General features: G+C 43.0%; 2 protein-coding genes across 2 annotated transcripts in view; both read left to right on the top strand.

Annotated features, from left to right (window-relative positions):
• MYO10 (myosin X) overlaps nucleotides 1-1591 on the top strand; it is a 132420-nt gene extending 130829 nt beyond the window's left edge. The window contains exons 39-40 of the mRNA XM_059815725.1: nucleotides 288-479; nucleotides 764-1591. Coding sequence (XP_059671708.1) covers nucleotides 288-479; nucleotides 764-874 — 303 coding nt within the window. The 3' untranslated portion in view covers nucleotides 875-1591. The remainder of the gene's footprint in view (nucleotides 1-287; nucleotides 480-763) is intronic.
• A 12633-nt stretch (nucleotides 1592-14224) lies between these two features.
• The window catches only part of RETREG1 (reticulophagy regulator 1), a 69116-nt gene continuing 61939 nt past the window's right edge, over nucleotides 14225-21401 (top strand). Inside the window, exons 1-2 of the mRNA XM_059815492.1 lie at nucleotides 14225-14263; nucleotides 14318-14511. Of these exons, the coding sequence (XP_059671475.1) occupies nucleotides 14225-14263; nucleotides 14318-14511 (233 nt within the window). The remainder of the gene's footprint in view (nucleotides 14264-14317; nucleotides 14512-21401) is intronic.

Here is a 21401-nt window from a genome sequence, read left to right as displayed (position 1 = left end):
GTATCAATGTTCAGACAGCTGATGTAATAAAATGTTAGATATTAAAAGCACACTGTTGTTAACAAGCACTGTTGCCACTTAAATCCACTGGTTAACCATAAAATACAGAGGGACAGAATGCTGGCCTAATGGGTTGCAAACAAGTTTGAGATGTGTAAAAGGCTACCTTCAAAGAGGGACAAGCAATATGCACTTTTTAAAAAATGGCAACAGACAAGAACCTCAACAGTAAGTGTTGTGTGGCTCCCGCTGTTCCCTTTGCTGTTAATTTACATTTTTTCCTCTAGTGTAAAGAAGGGGGATTCCCACAAGAGTTGTGGCTTGGAGTCAGCGCTGATGCAGTTTCTGTCTACAAGCGTGGGGAAGGAAGGCCTCTGGAGGTGTTTCAGTATGAACATATCTTGTCATTTGGTGCACCACTTGCCAACACCTACAAGATCGTGGTGGATGAGAGAGAACTGCTTTTTGAAACTAGTGAGGTAAAGAGCAAGATGGAGTTTTGTTATTGTAGTCTTCCTGTTCTGATAGCCAGGCTACTTAGTAATTTAAGTAATTGCTGCAAATGTTACAGATTTATTCAAGATCCCTGTAAAGCTAAAGGGAAGACAGAATGAGATGGATAGAAGTGCTGAGTATTTTTATTTGTTTAACTGCGAAAGGGTTTTGTTGAAAGCTCAACAGTTTTAGATCGTTAGCGTCTGAAGAAACTCATTCACATACTGTTACCTTACTAAGAACTTTGCTCTTTATACTCTTTTGGCAGGTGGTTGACATTGCAAAGCTGATGAAAGCTTACATCAGTATGATCGTGAAAAAACGCTACAGCACCTCTCGATCAGTGAGTAGTCATGGAAGTCAGGGCAGCTCCAGGTGAAAACAAAACCAGTTCTACTGTGCTCTAAATAGAACATATCGCTGCTTGGCCTCCAAACGACCTGATGATACTGATTACATCTGTTGACAAGCTCACCAAGAACCAGAGTTTCCACGGAAAATATCTTCAAATGTTGTTTTAGAAAGACCACAGGGTGGGGAGGGGAAAATCAGCTGAAATAGTCACATACTAGAACTGCTGGCTCATTCAAAACTTTCCAAAGCATTATTATCTTCAGTTGATGTAACAAATGCCTTAAGACTTGATCCACTGCAATACAAGCAGTAATAAGTGCCTTACAATATTAAACCAAACTTGTATTGACCTAAAATTGCTGATAAAAGTCAAGAGGATTTTTTTCTGTCCTTCCAGAACACTGAAAACGAAGTTATATTCATCCATTCTGCACTAATCTGCTGGCCTGTATACATGTGGGAAGGGGGAGGGAAGAAGAGCAAGGTATATTTTTTTTTTTGGAGAGCTGCTGGCAGCCTTCCTGATGGACGCCAACATTTTGTTTCCCCTTGCTTCCATGGATGTGCACATTGTGCATGCGTATTTGAGCTGTCAGTAAAATTTGACTAATTTTATTCTGTATTTCACAAGTCTTTTGAAGCAAAGGGAATAAGTATGTGCAATGGTGTAAACAGTCTTTCTGTACATTTTAATAGTTCAGAGTTATAGTTGTTACAATTGTATGGTTACTTTATAAGCAGTTTTATTAACAAGTAAATTCAAAAATTTTCATACATTGATTTTACTATTGCAAATATGTATTACCATATAAGTAGCAGAAGTCTGCATTCTGTATCTGCTGTATTATAAAGAGAGATGTAGCTGAGAATATTTATAGACTACCCTAATATGGAAATACAATTATCAGTTCAATACTCCGTAATGTCAGCTTAAGTTTTTAATATTAAATTTTTCTTTTAAAGACATTACTCTTTTATAATTCTGGCTGGACTCTCCAACCCAGACTGACTGCCAAAGGTCAGAGCCCTTCAGAGTTGACTAAAGAAAGCAAAGTTATACAATGCAAGTGCTTTAATATAGAGTTCTCTATTTTACCTGGTTGCCTGATGAAGGTTCTTGACAGTACCCTGTAAATAAATTGGGGAATATCAGCTAATAATAAGCTGATTTTGGACTTTTATTTTTGTACAGAAATACTGTAATATAAGGCAAAACTTTGATCAAAGGTATCTTTTTGTCCACAGCAAAAAAAAAAAAAGAAACCTGAAAAACCTTACTGTTATTAAAAACCTCAGCCTTTAAGGAATCATGCCTGCCTACTGAGAAAAAAAAAAAAAAGTCCAGCAATAAAGAAAATATATGTGATGTGCTCTGTTTCCACTTCGTACTGAGTTGGAGTTGCAGCAAAGCCCTAGTTTTGTCTGTCTTCTCAGGGGCCAAGCTGGGAACACAGTGCAGGCTTATATATATGCTTTTGCTTGGAAAGGTGCACATGCTTTGTGTTGCAATGGGGCAGGTTTCCCTCTGTGATATAGGCTACCTCCTTGATCATGTCATACACGTCAGTTACACCAACAGGATAGAGGGGAAGGACTGCTGAGCAATTCCACTGGAAAGAATGTGCAAGTAAAGCTTTTGCTATTTGTGTAGCCCTGATGTAAGATGGCTTGTTTTTACTAGCCTGCCACAGCATAGTAGTGCAGCGTGTGCTGCCCTCGTAAGTGTATAGCCTTTATAGACTACAAGGCTTGCTGTGAGAAATCCTCTACCCTCTTCCAACTGGCAGATACTTTTAGTTGCTCCATCTGTGACACTGCTCTGCAGTCCCTAAAGACTTGCTGAATAACACTACTAATTTCATATCCCCACCCTCCCAGCAAAGGTGAACTTAACTAATGAAGACAAGAAAAATGAGAGAACTGCAACTCCAGTACATGGAGAAACTGTGCAGTCTGGCCTAGGAGTAGAGTGGCAGCTGCAACAGAAATGATACTGTCTATCATCTTAGCACACCTTAAAGCTGGCCATGCCTCAATTCCACCTATGTCCTCAGGCTTAAGCCTAGCATTTTCCCTGTTCCTCATAATACACATACATCCATTTGTTAGGGTGCCAGAGTTCTTAATAAACCTACACAAGTTATGCAGAGGAAATGGCTTCACCCAAAAAGTGTTGCATCAGAAACCTAGGTTTCAAGCCCCATCTTTCTGAGGTATACGGCTATAACAGGTACACACAAGTTTGCACCAGTACAAACACCTAACACAGACATGCTACAGCATTGCAAGTCATGCTGGCTAAGTCCTTTTACAGCAACTTGGGCAGAACAGTGGCAGCTTCTGCAGTGCTGACAGACTATTTCTCACAGCACATGCGCTCCAGATCATTTACAGCTCTGTGAAGTAAATACAGAAGGGTACCAAACAAATATGACAGCACTGTCTGGAATGTAACTAATTCTGCATGGTGGCCAGCCCTAGAAACCCACTGCATTTCACCATCAGATACAAGAACACAGCTACCAGCCATGCTGTGGCACAACCGTACCTTCACAGACACATACACACACACACAGGGCTGCAAGGTGGGTGAGATTGTGGAGACAGACATTTGCATTTGGTTGATGGGACTTTCCATCTACCCCTATTTCTTTCAAACTACTGAGTTATTAATGCCAGTTAACCTCTCATCACAGGCAAACATCCAATAAAGTTTAGTCTTGAAGGAATCCACTGAGAATATCTCCCACAATACATCACAACAGGCACAAGGTCCTTGGTGCAACACAGCAAAAGCTACACATGCTACAACAGCCATGGGAAGCAAGCAGAAGAGGGCAGCAGCGATCCAAAGAAGTGAGCTATATAGAGAGTGGTTCCATCTGTAGTATGATTTTACCTGGTCTTTATCAAAAGCCAACAGGCTGGGGTAGGAGAAGGAAGACGGTGTCCTCTCGTCATTCTTGCTGTCCACCAGACATGTGATTAGGACAAGCAACAGCTACTCCGATATGCCAACAACCCCATCCATCTCTAGCTTTGGGCAATCAAAGTGAAAAATACATTAAGCATCAGAGGGGCTGGAGAAAGGGGATGCCAATAAAACAGAGTGAAACTTCCAAGGCCAAAGTTGCAAGTTTCTAACTGAACAGTCACTCCTTTTTATTGATACATTGTGGGGGAAGGCACTGCTTGCCCACATTACCCTGTTCAGAAGGCTGTTCCTGACCTTCTCTGTAGACATTTTTCCAAAATTTCTTGTCTAGAGTTGATTCATGACTAGATTATTTGTCCCTGTTCCAGCACAATCTTTTGATTTTAATAATTTCTCCTCCATATTTATTTATTTATATTTTTACCCATTCCTCCCTCCGAATACATTTTATAAGTATTAGTTGCATCATCTTCCAACCTTCATTTTGCAAGGCTACTCAAGCTGAAGCTTTTTTTTAAACAAACCTTTCTCAAAAGCAAGTTCTCCCTTCTGCCTAATCAGCCTCATAGCATCTTTCAGTATCTGTTACAGTTTACATTGTTCAAAAACAAAGGAGATGGGAATGGTACAGTGTTCTAAACACCTTGCTGTTACTTTATAACAACAGTCTAAAACTCTTACCAACTAAAAGTACTTTACCTGTATCTCATAATCTCACTTGTCCTGTTCATAGTGACATCCCTTTAATTCTGCATGGGAATTCTAGACTGATAAAGATGAAAGGAGGGGACAAAGGGCCAAATTTAATCAACTGGCAAGATTTCAACTAGTTCTTGAAATCGGTTGCCAAGCATATAATTTTTCATTCTATGTTGTTACATGTCATTTCTCTTTCTTACTCCTATCCATAACAGCATCCAGTCCTTCCTTTATGATTATCCTACCTAGTTTTGCTTCACACACATCATAACACTGTTCTTACAATCATGTTGCTAATGAAAACATTTAAAAGGATCTCCAACCCATCCCTGGTAACACTAACTTTAGTGATTTATATTAGTAAGGTCCCTTCCCCCTTTTACCACCTTCCTACCTATGTTATTTTTGTAAGAATTCCTATATTCTGTACCTTAAAACAGCAATTTTCAAACTTTTTAGATTACTTCCTTTTTCTCTCCTAAGAGTTTATTTTTCCTTTGCTGCTAGTCACCCACACGTCTCCTTGGCAGACGTGAATCACACTCCTGATATTTACCAACTGACCAACAATAAGATCACAAACATCCTTTCATTTGACTGTGTCAGAATTAAAAAAACAGTAGATGCCAATGAAATCCCATCTTCAAGATCTGTTTTCTCAATTATAAGGAAGGATCTTGTGTGCACTCTGGGAAATTCCGTATAAAGAGGACTGTATTTGTTTTGCATTATGAAGGACACTTCCCTAACTTTTTTCTTACATGCCCCCTTCTAAGAGTGCATTTCCCCACCCATTCTACCACAATCAGTCTTCGAGGTACAGTGCCACAATCCAGTTTTCTCTAGCTAGGCATTACCTTAGTCCCCTCTTCACTAGGAGCTTGTCACTTCACTAAACCCAACATTACACCCAACTGTCCTTGCCACAGATTGCCACCAGGAATTTCTACCTTTTACCCTCAAGTGAAATTACCTGTTTGCTACTGTCCCTCACCAGAGCACACCCATACATCCGCTGCCCTCATGCAGCCTTAGCTGTGGAGACCACAGTTTGCAGCGCTCTCTCTCCCTGGCAGCAGCTGGGGGTGCCGTTCTGGCTACTTACACAGCAAACATACCCTCTCCATTCTCAACTGCTCCAATTTTGTGTGTCCCACGCTTTTTCCCACTTTGAGAATCTTGATCTCTTGAACTACAGTTTTTAAACAAAGCACAGTGTCAAACATCAAATCTTGATAGATTACCCACATAGCCTGTGTCTAAAAAGTAAGTTCATGAAGTTGTGTAATAATCAAATGCATCTAATTACTTTCCTCTCCACAATATTTAAGGCATCATATAGTTTTACCACAATACTAATGTTTTTGCTTAGATTGCTCTCCCTACAAATAAAGCCGAAAGACTAATGGGTGGATTTGCTGATTCCCACTGATTTTGATTCTTCCCTGCCAATGACAACTCCCATTTGAGCTTACCTGTTTAAATTCTAAACCATTGCTAGATTAAAAAAAGTTGCTGGCCTGTTCGGCCTGCTCTCAGACAGAGTTGACCGAAGAGTGGAGCTAAACCTATAAAGTCATTATTGACTCTCTATCACATATATTCAAACAGATAATGCTATCTAAGAGATTATAGTAATTAGGTCCAAAATTAGTTCCATGAAAATCAATTATTGATCTTCCACATGGCATGATTAAACAGACAAGAACAGCAACATAGTTTGGTGTTGAACACCTATAAATTGTTGTATAAATATTTTATGAGATTGCTGACCAATACTATTTCTGGCTAAAAACACTTGCTTTAAGTGCTTTCTTAACTGGCTTTGACCAGAGCTGTTGAGCCTGTCAACATACATTTTCTTCTGCAAATTCCTTCATCTCAGGTCCTAGACAGTTAGGTCAGAGATATAGTCCTTTCTAATTTAAAGTTGATCTGTCTTTATTATCCACACCAACAGCTCAAAATGTGGAAATGTATATTGTTATATTAGCTCAATTTTATAAAACCTGGATTCAGAAGAGAATAATGCTGCATTTGAGAATGGAACATTTACTATTGTTCTCACGTACATTAACCACACAAAAAGGAGTAACTGATGCAGGGGTATCACAGCATCCTGATCACAATCAATATTACAGAAAAACTAAAACTGAAGCATGATTCTTCCCTACATTACTTCATTGTTGGGTTCTACTCTTAAAGCTTTTTGTTCACAGATATTAATAAGCAGCATAACCTAGCAGAGAGGAAAAAAACCCCAAATACTAACATTTCTGGCTAAGAAGCAGGTTCAACATTCATATAATTTTTTCACTCTTGGTAAATTTTTTCATCTTGTACCACCTGGTAGTTTTAGCTTACAAGGCCAGTAGGTCCCAGGAATTCCAGCTGCCCAACAGATAAATATTTCAGTGTTTAGAGCATTTTGAAAAGAGCATTTTGAAAAGTCCAAACTGGGAAACTTTAATTCTGCATAGTGTGCTATGCTCATGGATGTATTTTTTCCCTAAATGTACATCTTTGCAAACCTGATGTTAAAAGCACCAAGTTTTAATTTTGTCCTACCAACTAATACTGTCTACTACAATCCAGCATAATTATATGTATGCTAAGCAGTTTCATAACCTCAGGCAACTAAAAGTATTTCATTTTAAGGTCACTTACAAGCTTTTGCAAGCACAGACCTTTCTTAAGATTTGTTTTCTACATCAACCACAGTTTTGATTTCTCATATTTTTTCATTATTTATATTGGGAAAGTACCTGGGAAATATGTTTGAGATTGCACCCTGCTTAGGCTTGGCACTGCACAAACTCACATGAGGTCTTGTAAAGACTTCAATCAAACAGAGAAGACAACGAGCAGGTCAGAAAGATAGAAGGAGGTGAAGCAATCTTTCCCCTCTCACGCAGCAGGACAGTGGGAGCACTGAAGCAGAATGCAGGTCTTTTCACTCTCAGCCAGTGCTGTTTTCCAGATTAGTGTAACTTTAAAAAGCCAGCAGTCAGTGCAAGCACTCTAAACAGCATAATCCTGCTGATGACAAGGTGTTAATTTTGGGTTTTTTTTTTTAATTAAGTTCTCCCATAAATTGTCCTTCCTTTTTAGATAAAGAAAGGAAAACACAAATTTATGAACACAAGAGAAGTAAAAATAAGGAGACAATAAGAAAAAACAACACACAATCCCCATACAGTACCAAACAAGTACCTTAGCAACTGAAGTTCTTTTTGTAAAATTTAATTTGGGACAAGATGTACTTAGCTGGATTTATCACACAAAACTTAAAAATATGTTCCTTTTGCTAGCCTATCACATACTCACAGAATCACTAAGGCTGGAAAAGACCTGTAAGATCACCAAGTCCAACCATCAACCAAAAAAAAAAACCAAAACACCACCACCACCTATGTTTACTTCAAGAGGAAAAAACGCAAGAAGCAAGGCTGATGGCTGAGGGAAACTACAGAGGCCAGCCTCTAAAATAAAGTGTTTCTGGAAGGCCACCAATGTTCCCTCAGACAAACTGGCAATTCCACCTCTGAATTTCCCTGCATTTCCTTTAACTACAATTATTTAGTTGGAACAACTGAAACCCCAAACCTGGAATGTTAAACGGAATACTGTGTTTTTGAAGCACGTAGCTGGGGATGAGAGTAAGACTGTTAGTGCCTACCATTTTAAATGATACACAAACTTTAAAAGATGTGTCACAGTCCTAATTGCATTTTACTTAACGTAGGACAACACTTAACACGTTCCTGCTGCATAGTTTAAGATTATGGTATAGTACATTTAAATAAAAGAATAAACAGTTTGGGATGCAGTTTCAACAGTGCTCTACAATAGAGACTTTTTGGATGCTGAAAGACTAAGAGGGTGTGCATCAAAGAAGAAAACTGTTTGCCAATTATTAATTGGAAAGTTATTCTACGCTTAAACAGTAACTATAAAAAAATCACGAGTTTGGTGAAGAGACCTGTGAGAAAGGCCACAAAAGCATACATGAAGCTTCAGGCAGAAAGGTATGTATGTCACATATGACACCAGTCTTTAAAGAGTTTGAGGGATCTAGGCAACTAAAGGCTTTTAATGTGAATTAGTAAATATTATAATAAAGAATACAATTAGTGGGCACCTGGAGAAATGTGGTCTACTGGAGAGAGGCAGCATAAGTTCTGTAAAATAAAGCTCTGCCCTAGAAATTTGCTGAAGTTCTTTGACAGGCTCAGTGACCTGTGAAAGAAGGCACTCTTGTTTACCTGAATTTCCAAAAAGCTTTTGGCAAAATTTAGCACCTAAGGCTTTTAATGAAGCTATGTAGCCATGTAAGAATGGAAGTCCTGATGTGGAGAAATAATTGGCTAGAAGATAGGGAATAGATAATAACAGCAAATGGTCCATTCTCAACAAAGAAAGGAGACCACCACTGAAGCTCTGCAGGGGCTCTATGCTCTTCGACCTATTCAATAGTGAACTGGAAAAATTATGAACAGCAAGCTCAAAGTTTAGTGATGACATCAAGTTATTCAGGAAAGTGAGGACAAGAGCAGACTAACAAACTGCATGACTTGAGGAAACTGAATAGTTGTCCAATAAAAATGGTAGAAAAAATTCCAAGTAGGTAAAATGAGGGAGGTGAGGTGGGGGGGGAAGGTACCCAAGCCCAGATTCAACTGTACTGATCTGAACTGATCATTATCACTAAGGGACAAAACTGTGACATTTTAATAGTTCCAGGAAAATATCAACTCAGTGTTTTACACCAGTTAGAAAGAAAAGAAAAAAAAGAAAGAAAATAGATACTAGAAATGATTGCAAAAGGCATAAAGCAAACTACAGCGCATTGTTATGAAACTCTTTAAATCCATGACCTGCTCCCACTTCGAACACAGCGATGATGTGACTAGAACTGCACAAGAAGGTTATCCTACAACAGGTTCAGAGAAGGTGAACAAGGATGATCAAAGTCACAGAATTGCTACCATATGAAGAATGACTAAGACACAACTCTTCAGCCTCAAAGCAGAGACAAGTTAGGAAGTGCCATGGGGATGACTGGACCCAGAGTCAATAATCGTGCACTAACTATGGGTCATTAGTGGAACAAGGGAAGTGATTCTTCCCCTCCTTCTACCATTTGTGAGACCACATATGGAATACTCCGTCCAGTTTTGGGCAATCCAATACAAGGCACATGCTGACTTACTGGAAGGAGTCCAGAGGGCCCCTGGAAGGTCAGTGGTGTACAGCACGTGATGTAGAAAGAAAGGCTGAGAGAGCTGGATTCATTCACTCTGGAGGACAGGAGGTTATTGGGGATCTACTTGCTAAGTACCTAATGCGTGGTTATAGAGCAGACAGGGCCAGAGTCCTCCCCTACAAGGTACAGACCAAAAAAATTAGAGGAAATGGGCAAAAATTGCAGAACAACAAATTTTTAATAGATAATAAGAAAATATTCTTCATGATGAATGTGGTCAAACATTGGAAGGGGTTGCCCAGAGCGTGCTGTAGAATCTCTGGTCCTTAGAGACGTTCAGAACTAAGCTGCGTATGACACGGAGCAAGCTGTTATAACCATCTACCAGGTTGCTTTGAGTGACTCTGTATGTGGGGAGAAAGATCAGACCAAATGTCTTCCAGACGTTCCTTCCAAACTAACTTATTCTGTGATCCTGTGATGAAAACAATCAAACAGAAAATAGAAAGCAAATGGAAAACAAGTTAAAAAAAAAAAAGAAGAAAAATCATACCATTTTGAGCTGGAATTCTCAACTGAATTCAACAACATTACTCTGACATCAGACTTTTCAAACATATTTCAGAAGCATTAAAAAGCTTTAATAATTGTAAGCTCCTTTGATACAACCATTTAGAAAGCTTTCTCCTATGTTTTCATCCATCATTTGCATTGTAGTCCCTGACACCAGAACTGCAGTCCCTAACCTAATTATACGTACTACAGCTCACACATGCACGGGGTGCTAGTCCCAGTTCAAATTCACAAACTGCACACAAACCTTTTAAAACCTGGCAGGCAAAACATCAAAATACAGAAAGATCAAAGCCAGAGAACATATTTACTACTATTTTTTCTGAAAAAAGACATCTAAACTTTCAATGGCTGGGAATGAATGATCCATCTCTTCTCTCACACTGATGTCCATACCAGAGTGCTTTCAGTAAGCTCATTCACATAAACCCAGCCCAATAACTATCAACAGTGAAAAAGAAGAGCTGGTGTCCATCAATATGTGAAGCATTTTTTCCATTAGCTAAATTACAAAACCTATTCTGGAAGAACTTTTCACTAATTTCTATTATTGGTATAGGTCAGGAAAGCAGAGGCCAGTAATCTAGAATGGATGCAAGTTTAATCAAAACCAGGAGGAGTTCCCACATCTATAGTCTACCCTGCCCACTGAAACCCCACCTCATCCTCCTCTTCCAGATTCCATCCCGCCTTTTCTGAGGAGAGGGAGGATTCTTGAACTCCTGTGACTGAAGGGAGTACAGTGGGGGGGGTGGGGTGTGGGTGGGTGGAGAGGGCATACAATCATACTCCAATGTTTAAAAAACCACAGTGGAATATTGGTTAAGGGCGGATTGCCTAAAACCTGCCATGGTTTTAATCCTGTGCTGGTTTTGGCTGGGATAGAGTTAATCTTCGTAGTAGTTAATATGGGGCTGTGTTTTGGATTTGTGCTGGAAACAGTGTTGCTAACACAGGGATGTTTTAGTTACTGCTGAGCAGTGCTTACACAGAGTCAAGGCCTTTTCTGCTTCTCATGTCACCCCACCAGCGAGTAGGCTGGGGGTGCACAAGAAGTTGGGAGGGGACACAGCTGGAACAGCTGACCCCAACTGACCAAAGGGATATTCCATACCATATGATGTCATGCTCAGCAATAAAACTGGGGGAAGAAGAAGGAAGGGGGGCACATTCGGAGTAATGGCGTTTGTCTTCCCAAGTAACCGTTACACGTGATGGAACCCTGCTTTCCTGGAGATGGCTGAACATCTGCCTGCCCATGGGAAGAGGTGAATGAATGCCTTCTGTTGCTTTGCTTGTGTGCGCGGCTTTTGCTCTACCTATTAAACTGTCTTGATCTCAACCCATGAGTTTTCCCATTTTTACTCTTCCAATTCTCTCCTCCATCCCACTGTGGAGGGCGTAAGCGAGCGGCTGTGTGGTGCTTAGCTGCCAGCTGGGGTTAAACCATGACAAATCCTTAGGGCCACAGGATTATATTGCCATTTTCCATGTTTCACAAGCTCAGTACAAATCAAGACCTAATATTGGTTAAACCCAAATTTAAACATTTTAACCCCAGTGTGCTTTCTGGAGCTAACTACCCAATGGTCACTTTAAAAGTGCATAAGGAACACCTGACTTCTTTCCAGGCTTATCTAGTAACTGCTTGGAGTTATCTAGACTTAGATGCCTGATCGGACAGCAAACATCACTGAAGTAACTGAATGCTAGCAAGGGAAAGCAGGCTGCCACTGGCTAACCTGGGCATAGTTCTGGCAACTTACGGACAGCGTTCACTAGAGCAGCAGCTTGCTGTAGATAACACAACATCCTAAAACAGCCTGAAAAAAGGAACTACAGGAGAAACTCCCCCATTTGTGCTCCTCTCCCTACCTCTTTTTCCTTGTGAGACCCTATTTTTACTCCCATGGACTGGTAAGATTCCCTCTGCTCCCACTCCCAAAACCAGGGACTCAGCATCTGCCAGCAACAACTGCAGACACCCTAGAGAGGTGTCAGCTGCTCAAGCGACACCAGGAGTGCTCAGTAGCTGTGAGCAGCTGCACGCACACCTATGAAACAGCTGCCTGTTTTCCAGCATGTGGAGGATACCCTGTTTTGACCAAGTCTTTTTAGGGCAGTTTCATCCATCAGCATAAAACTGAAACAAAGCAACCAAGTGTTTCTCCAGCCTTGCTGCAACTACTTCCCAGAGCCTCTCTTTTCCAGCCATGTGGTTTTTTGTTACTAAGGGAGCCTGTCTCTTTCCTTTTGCTCTGTCAGACCTTTATAGACAACACCTAATCAATCACTTTTTAGCCGGGCTAATTATTCAGGCAGGTCTGCCTGGCCCCAGGTTCTCAGAGGTGAGAGCATAGTAGTATAACAAATTAGCATAAAACTAAAATGTCCTTTAGAAGAATGTTAATTGCTTACATAGAATTATGTTCTGTGTGTTTCCTCTCGGGTACAATTCATATACTACATAGAGCACATGGAATCAGGGAAGTAACGTAACTCCTTCCCAAGGTCATCTGGTCAAAATACACAGCAGATTTGCAACCCACAGTTAATGGTGCAACTTAATTAACTTTGTGATCTTATTTTGTCTTCTTTTACCTCAGAGAAAAGAAGACATGTTGACCTTGAAGTGAGTATGACTCGTTTTCCGGGGGTGGGAATCAAGCTAATGGGGTACTCAAGCTAGAAACAGATGTTAACTCCCAATCCAAAATTATTCCTCTATTTGCGTTACTTTGCTCTTGCAATAAAAATTATTTAATGCTATGCAGTTTATACTGAGAGACATGTTCTTTGGTTCCAGTTTTTGTCTGTTCTTGTTCAGCAACGGATGCTCAAGTGATGTTTCTCACCAGACACGCTCTCCAGAATTCGGCTCCCCAGTAATCACATTAAGGTGATGATGTGCATCATAGCTAAAGATTGTGTCAAGCTTCCATCTTGAGCCTGAGGCTGGCCAGATATTTAGTAGTGCAGACGACAGGACAACATGGTATAGATTTTCAAGTACGTTTCTTGGATACTTAAGATGCAGAGGGAAGGCACCAAACTCCTGTAGCCTCCTTCATGGTCTCAGGAGAAGTCCTCAGCATTGTGACACCACCACTTCCATTTCTGGGGTATTTTGGAGATCGTTGCTTGGCTGTGGGATATACAGGAGAAGGAAGTGAAGAGGGAGTCTCGGTAGGAAGGTCTTCTGGTGGGTTTAATAGAATCTCAGAATCACCACACCATTTCCCAAATCAGGAGGGCAACTGGTTCTCCAGCTTTGCCCGGCAGGGAACCGAAATCCTCAACACTTTCGCCTGATCGCTTCTGCAGCCTGGGGGAACACCTGCGAGCCCTCCGCTCACCAGAAGGCACCGGCAGCTCGGAGCACCTGCTCCCAGCGCCACCCCACCGCCCGCCGTTTCACGGCCTGTACGGACGGGACAGCGCGGGGCGGGGGGCGGCAGTAGCGGCGGAGAGGCGGAGGGAACCGGCACGCCGCGGCCGAGGGCAGGCCGGGGCAGGCCGGGGCAGGCCGGGGGCAGGCCGGGGGCAGGCCGGGGGCAGGCCAGGGCAGGCCGGGGCAGGCCGGGGCAGGCCGGCACGGGCCCCAACGGCCGCGCAACGGGCGCGCAGCCGAGCAGGACGGCCGCCCCCCGCGCACGCCACCAACTGTCACCCCCGCTCCCGCCTCTCGCCCCTCCCCTGCCCACGAGGCCCCGCCCCCAGCACCTGTCACGCGCACGCGCAACCCCTCGTGACACCTGCCTGGAGGGCGTTCCCCCCCCCCCTCCCCAGTGTCTGGTGCGCGGCTCGCGGTGACGTCACCGGCGCCGGTGGGTGGGTGAGGTGCGGGGGGTCACGGCTGCGCGCCGGGCCGCGCCCCTGCCCCGCCTCCCGCCAGCCCGGCCCGGCCCGGCCCGGCCCAGCTCCGCCCGCCCGAGCGGCAGCCCGGCGGCCGCCACCGAGCAATGGCGAGCGCGACGCCCGCGCAGCCCCGCGAGCCGGAGGCGGCGGCGGCGGCGGCGGGCGTGGAGCGTGGTGGCGGGCGGGAGCGGCCGGAGGCCCTCGAGGAGCGGGGCGCGGCAGCGGCGGCCGGGGATGCGGAGCCGGCAGAGGTGTCAGGAGGGGCCGGCGCGGCCGCGGCGCTGCTGGGGGAGACGGGGCTGGCGGTGGGCTGCTGCATCGCGGCGGCGCTGAGCTGGGAGCGGCCCCTCCACAGCCTGGGCGGCTTCGTCTGCGCCAACCTGCTCTTCTGGTGAGCCAGCCTGGCCGGGGTGGGCGCCGGGGCCGGGGTCGGGACCGCCCCCCCGGGAAAGGAGAGCCCCTGCCCGGCCCGCCGCCGCCCCGCCCGGCGATGGGCACCTCCTCCCCCTACCCCGAGAGGAGCGTTTGCCTCGCGGCCCCCTTTCCCGCCCCGTCCGCTGGCCCCCCTTTGAGGGCAGCTGACCCACTCCCCCTGCTCTTCCGCGGGGAAGGTCTTGCTTCCCTCTTCGCCCGCGCCATCTCTTCCCCTGCCCCCGGCAGCCGCTCTTCGGCAGGGTATGGCCCTTAGGCTGCCTGCACCTGCTTCATCGGGTTCTTCCACCCTTTTCACCGGCTTTCCGCCCCCCCTTCTCCCCCCGTTTCATACAGCAGCGAGAAGCCTCGGATCAAAGCTGACCTGGGCGGCTGCGGCACGCCCCACTGAGAAGTTGTGTTTCTTGCAGTTGAGATGGGCGATGGGCCTGCATTTCTCTGCAGAGTTTTGAAACCTCGTGAAATTAGGCCTCGAGCCCGTAGTTAGCGCTGCACTGCTGCCGTGGTCCACTACTTCAGAGTTCATTTTGGGTGTGCGTGCTTTTCCAAACTGGTGGCCTAGATAGTGGAGGCTTTGTGGAGTGGGGACAGCAGGAATGTTACTGCAGTGCACCAGTTCTCTTTTTTGACTAAGCTTTTTCTAGTCAGATACAGTTTTGTTGAATAAACACCAGAAATTAACATAGCAATGTGTTCACTGTTGTCTTTCTAACAACTCTTCTGTTTATTTCTGTAGGAAAAATTACTTTCTGTGTGAAACTTCTTCAGGACTTTCCCCTGATCTTAGGTTTTGGCGATGCCTATGTTTCTTGTTTTCTGGTCTCCTGAAATGTTGCTGTATGCCTGCTTGCTCATGTAGAGCGATTTATGTATTAGGGCTCTGTCTAATAATACTGTTGAGACTCTAAGACTGAATTGTGTTTCCTTTCCTGTGGCTAGAACTGCCTCCTTTCCTCTTAAGTGAATGAGAGGCAAACAAGCAGAGAGATAGATTAATTGCAGACTCCACTTAGTTTTCTATAACCCTACCAGTGCGATGTTTAAACATGAGATCCTTGTCATGGAAAGAGAACTTCCTGAAGCGTTGCGTTGCACAAGAAAATCTCTCTGGGCAAATATTTTCAAAATCATTTTATCCTCTGTAATCCCAGGAGCAGTGTGTGTGATGTCTAATTTAGGTTGACTTTTATTATCCATCTTGCTCTTAGGTATCCATGGTAGATCCTTTCAATGAGAAAGTTACATGGTTTTGCTCTCATTTTCTGCATACTTCAGAGATCATCTGTTCTTTCAGCAGTTTGGAAGGGTCATAATGCTTTACGTTTCTCTGTGACATGACTGATAAAATTTTCAAGGACAGCATCTAACAGTACATTTTTGTGGCTCGAGGAATAGTAGCTGCTGGGCAACCTCTTTGCTATTCTTTCGTCCGACTTTGATCATAAGCAAGGTATATAATGCGTGTATTATGTGATGCCTATAGAAAATCTCCTTTGGTAGTCTTACTGGCAACTTGTTATGTGACCAGTATTTTAAGTTATTTTATCAAAATCGATAGTTCACTCTACTTTGTTACTGTCAAGATGAGTCAGAATGGCAAAAGTCAGGGCAAGGATTGCTCTTATTTTGGTGGTATTGTTGTGCCTCAGCAGGAAGGTTGCTATCCTAGTGCCAGGGAGATCTGAGAGGTGGAGACAAACTAGGAAATATGTAGGAGCAGGAATGGCGGCCAGTAAACTTCTGTGGTTTGATACTGAAGAACATCAGGAAAGATCTTGTTAGCAAACCTGTGAAATCTGACTCTTTGAGAATGAAACAATTGTTTAAATCTAGTTTCACATTTCCCTGCTTTGGTGGTGGCATCGTGACTATTTGCAGCACACGGTGTTTGCTGCTTTTCCTTTTCTCGTTTGAGATCCAGCTGGTCAGCCTGGTTTGTGGTGGCTCAGCCAGTGGCTACTGATTCAGGACTGGGAATGAGAGTTCTCCCCTGCTGCCTGTGAAGCCTCTCCTAGCCGGGCTTTGTGCTGGCTGGAGCCTAGCTTGAAGAAACATCGCCCAGTTACTGCTTCATGTGCCTCAGCCTGGTTACTGCTTTATGTGCCTCATCTTTCTTCGTCATGTGCCTGCAAGTATCCCTATCCCCATGCAGAGGTAGTTGCACTCACAGCGTGTAGGGCCTCTAATCTCAGTATTTCTCAAAGTTGAGAAGTCTGTATGGCTGGGTGGGAGACTTCCCTCACTGTAACAGCAATAGTGTTGGTGGAAGAGGGAGTAAGGGGAGGTGAAGTTTACTTTTAGGATTTTCCAAATGTTGGAAGAGTAGTGATAGTTCCTTCCTCTCATCCCTTTAATTTTGGTGGGACTGTTTACCCTCACAGTTAGTTTAGTTCTTGTATATATGCCATTCAAAACACTTCATGTGTAAACTGTTGCAGTAGGAGCTGCTGAGGATCAACTATTTCTCTGGTGTCCTGTCGCAAGATCCTTCTTTTTTTTTTTTTTTAATATATTTGATTGTAATTGCTTTCCCACTGAAAGTCTTTTAACCGTGGTACTGTATATAAATGCATTTTTTATGTTTACTACAGAAATAATTGTAGGTACAAGAAATTTACTAATTTAATTTCATTCTGTTTTCCTTCATTTTTTGAATATTCCTAACGAATCACCGTGGACTCTTTAACAAGGCTTAAAGCAACTAGTTCTTGATCGTGACTTCAGGACCTTCTTAGACAAAGCAATACTGTACCGTTTTTCAGTTTCTTTGGCTTTCTAACATAAAGGCTGCACTAAAGTTGAGACCCTGCAAAAGCTGACCCAATATATACTGGCATATTTAGTGAACTAACTTTTAATAAAATCTTCTCAAAAATAAATTAAACAAGGCTGGCAGATAAAGTAAAAAGAAATCTGGTTGTTGAAAAAGCATTTGTCACCACTTCCATTTTTTATTCACCATGAATAGCTTTAAGCCCCCTGCCCCAAATGACCCCAATTGAAAATCTTTAAAATGAACAAGGGTTAAATATATATTATTTAGCACCTAATCATCTGAAATGTGATATGGATTCTACTTTTCCACTGTAGATAGTTTACAAACTGAAGTCAAAATACCACATGAGGAAAATAAGATACTTTTTTCCTGTTTTACATGCATAGTACTGAAAAAGTGAGTGATTTGCCCAAGAACAGAGAAACTGTGCTGGTGCCAGAAGTTCAGTCCAGGTGTTCTAAGTGTTAAGCTGCTGACTGATAACTTTCAATCTTAGGTTTAACCTTCGATGAATATTAACAGTCAATCCGAGATTTTAAGCTAGTATTCTAGCCTAATTATTACTTCGTGTGTGTATGGGGTAGGGGGGATAGTGGCAGCTTTTCCTTTTTGTTCTCCCAATCTGTCATCTGAACTATTTCTATGAGGTCAGGGGGACAAGTTTATTTTTAGTAATTCTGTGCTGCTGTGTGTCTTCTGTAGTTTGCAGATCTTTGTTTCAAATAAATGTTTTATATTTGCAGATATATGTTTCAAACGTAATACATTAATGTCTGAAGGGTCATCCTTAGATGCACCAATTGCATCTAATCACCAATTGCCCAAATGACTGATTTCCATAGGGTTTCTTGGGAAGAGAGGCAGTAGAAAGATTGAGATGTAATAGATCTTTTCTCTGATTGTGTCTCCTTGTGAAACAAATTTATTGCATTACCTTGTTTGCTGTTCTCATTGCTAGCCCAAATCCATATTTTACTTTGAGGATTTTTATATGCTTTCTGATATACAAATTGTATGTTACTGCAGGTCTGTTGTTAACAATGTTCTATGGAGTTATTGTACTGGATGAACAAATTATCTGACCAACAGTGTAAAAGACAAGTATCATTCCTTGATTTAGACAGGTATGTAGGCTGAATTTACCATTAAAAATAGTGTCTTCTGTCACCATCCATACTCAGATTGTTTTGTTTTGTTTTGTTTGGTCTCAGACCTAATGAATTTTTTTTTTTTTTTGTTTTATGGGAGAATGAATTAATCAAGAGAGGATACAATATTTCTTATATCTGAACTGGCCATGTCATTGCATCAGGTAAAGACTGTGGTAGGGACATTATTCCAGATATAAAATCTAATTGCTGTTTAAATGTTAGTAACAAAGACACATTCAGAGTTTAGAGGTTTGGTCTGTTTTGTTTGAAGTATCCAATTTGCTTTAAGATTTGTTACTGAAGTGTTTGTTTTGGTTTTAAGTATCCAATTCACTTGTAAGTTTTGTTTTTAAAGTGTTTCTTACTTGAAATCTCTGCTCAGCAATGATAATGCTTACCATCTCAAAGTACTTTTCAGTCATTAATTTATTCTTGTGATGTAAGAAAATGGTACTGGGCTAAGCATTTCTTTCAGGTGTTTGCACACAAACTGTAAATGGTGTCACTACTGCATCTTGATAGATAGCTTGCCTATAAAGCAAGGTTTCTGCACATTTAGAGCAGTGTGCATATGCTGTGTATGCGTGCGTCTGGAATCTTTTTTATTGTGGCGGGTTGACTCTGGCTGGACGCCAGGCACCCACCAAAGCCGCTCCCCTCTTCAAATGGACAGGGGAGAGAAAATATAACAAAAGGCTCATGGGTCAAGATAAGGACAGGGAGATCATTCACCATTACCATCGCAGGCAAAACAGACTCGACTTGGGGAAAATTAGTTTAATTTATTATCAATCAAAATCAGAGTAGGGTAATGAGAAATAAAACCAAATCTTAAAAACACCTTCCCCCAACCCCTCCCTCCTTCCTGGGCCCAACTTCACTCCTGATTTTCTCTGCCTCCTCCCCCTGAGTGGCGCAGGGGGATGAGGAATGGGGGTTGTGGTCAGTTCATCACATGTTGTCTCTGTCGCTCCTTCCTCCTCAGGGAGAGGACTCCTCACACTCTTCCCCTGCTCCAACATGGGGTCCCTCCCATGAGAGACAGTCCTTCATGAACTTCTCCAGCGTGAGTCCTTCCCACAGGCTGCAGTTCTTCACATACTGCTCCAGCGTGGGTCCTTTCCACGGGGTGCAGTCCTTCAGGAACAGACTGCTCCAGTGTGGGTCCCCCACGGGGTCACAAGTCCCACAAGCAAACCTGCTCCAGCGTGGGCTCCTCTCTCCATGGGTCCACAGGTCCTGCCAGGAGCCTGCTCCAGCGTGGGCTTCCCACGGGGTTACAGCCTCCTTTGGGCATCCACCTGCTCTGGCGTGGGGTCCTCCACGGGCCATAGGTGGGTATCATCTGCTCCACCGTGGACCTCCCTGGGCTGCGGGGGCACAGTCTGCCTCAACAGGGTCTTCACCATGGGCTGCAGGGGAACCTCTGCTCCTGTGCCTGGAGCACCTCCTCTCTCTCCTTCACTGACCTTGGTGTCTGCAGAGTTGTTTCCCTCACGTAGCCTCACTCCTCTCTACAGCTGCTGTTCCGCAGCATGGGGTTTTTTTTCCGTCCTTCTTAAATATGTTATCACAGAGGCGCTACCACTGTTGCTGGTTGGCTCAGCCTTGGCCAGTGGCTCTATCGGACATAGGGAAGCTTCTAGCAGCTTCTCACAGAAGCCACCCCTGCAGCCTCCCCCGCCTACCAAAACCTTGCCATGCAAACCCAATACAATTATTTGTTACAAGAAAGAAACTGACACATTAGACATGCAGCAGGCACATTTATATAGCTGTTTATAACTTTATATGGTATGGCTATGTCATTATGTTCCATTTTGAGTGTTTGAGAAAGGGGACTAAATTTCTGCCTACTATCAACATTGACCGTGGTGGGTACCAGTGGAAATGGAGTCCTCAGGGAACTGCTCAGTCAAACAGGATGTCTTGGTGAACTTGGCATCCTGAATCTTAGGAAGTCCACTGCTTACAAAATGTTACTTTCTTCTTGGTCTTGTCTGTATTAGGTGGTTGTCTTATGCTAGTGATGTTATTCCTAGAAGGCTGACGTAATGATCACTAGTGTTTTTCAGTCAGTGTAGCAGTACTGCCTGGGGGTTGTGAGGTTGGTGGTTGCTTTCCCCCAGCAGTTTGTGTGGTCCCTTCTTTAAGGATGACTCACTTAGTCCTTGTACAAGGATCATGTGGCTTTTATGCATCCAAACCACTCCTCGTTACCAGCATGCTGCCAGATGTCATTAGTAAGAAATTCACAGAGACTCTATAGATTGTATTGGCTATGTAAATTCAGCTTTTAATTTTGCTTAAACAACTCTGGATTTTTGATGAGTCCAGTTACTGAAATTGCAAATTGCAATGTATAAATATTTTATTCCCTATTGCTTTAATTCAGTTTGCACAGTAATTCAGCTGTTTCAGAATCCTTTTTTTTTTTTCCCTCTCAGACTTAAGCTTTCCCAAAACAGCACTCAAATCTGAGAGCATACCGAGCAAAACTAATACAGAAAGAATTAATTCTGCCCAGATTTAAATCCTTAGGAAGAAAATATTTGGTTCAAAAGACTTGCTTTCATTTAGAATATATGTGGGAAATTCATCAGTGGCGATGGACAGGAGGGAGATTACCAACTAAATTAAGTGAGAATTGGAATAAAAGAAATATGTGAAATCAAAACATAAAGAAAGATGCATGAAAGTTAAGTGAGTTCGAGTAAGAAGGGGTCTTGACATTTTGAGGCCAGTTTGTAGTTTGAAGGCCTTCAGATCACCATCTTAAATTTGTAATATCTCCCAAGTCAGGAGGACACATCGGGACAAAATATTTTTCTTCTTTCAGCAACGAGATGCTAAATGTGGTTTTGAATTTGAGAAATTGCAGTCTTCTGCTGTCTTTGTTATATAGGTAATCTTAGAGCTAGG

This window comes from Gavia stellata, chromosome 3, assembly GCF_030936135.1.
Source record: "Gavia stellata isolate bGavSte3 chromosome 3, bGavSte3.hap2, whole genome shotgun sequence".
Lineage (NCBI taxonomy): Eukaryota > Metazoa > Chordata > Aves > Gaviiformes > Gaviidae > Gavia > Gavia stellata.
This window is presented reverse-complemented; position numbering and strand designations above follow the sequence as displayed.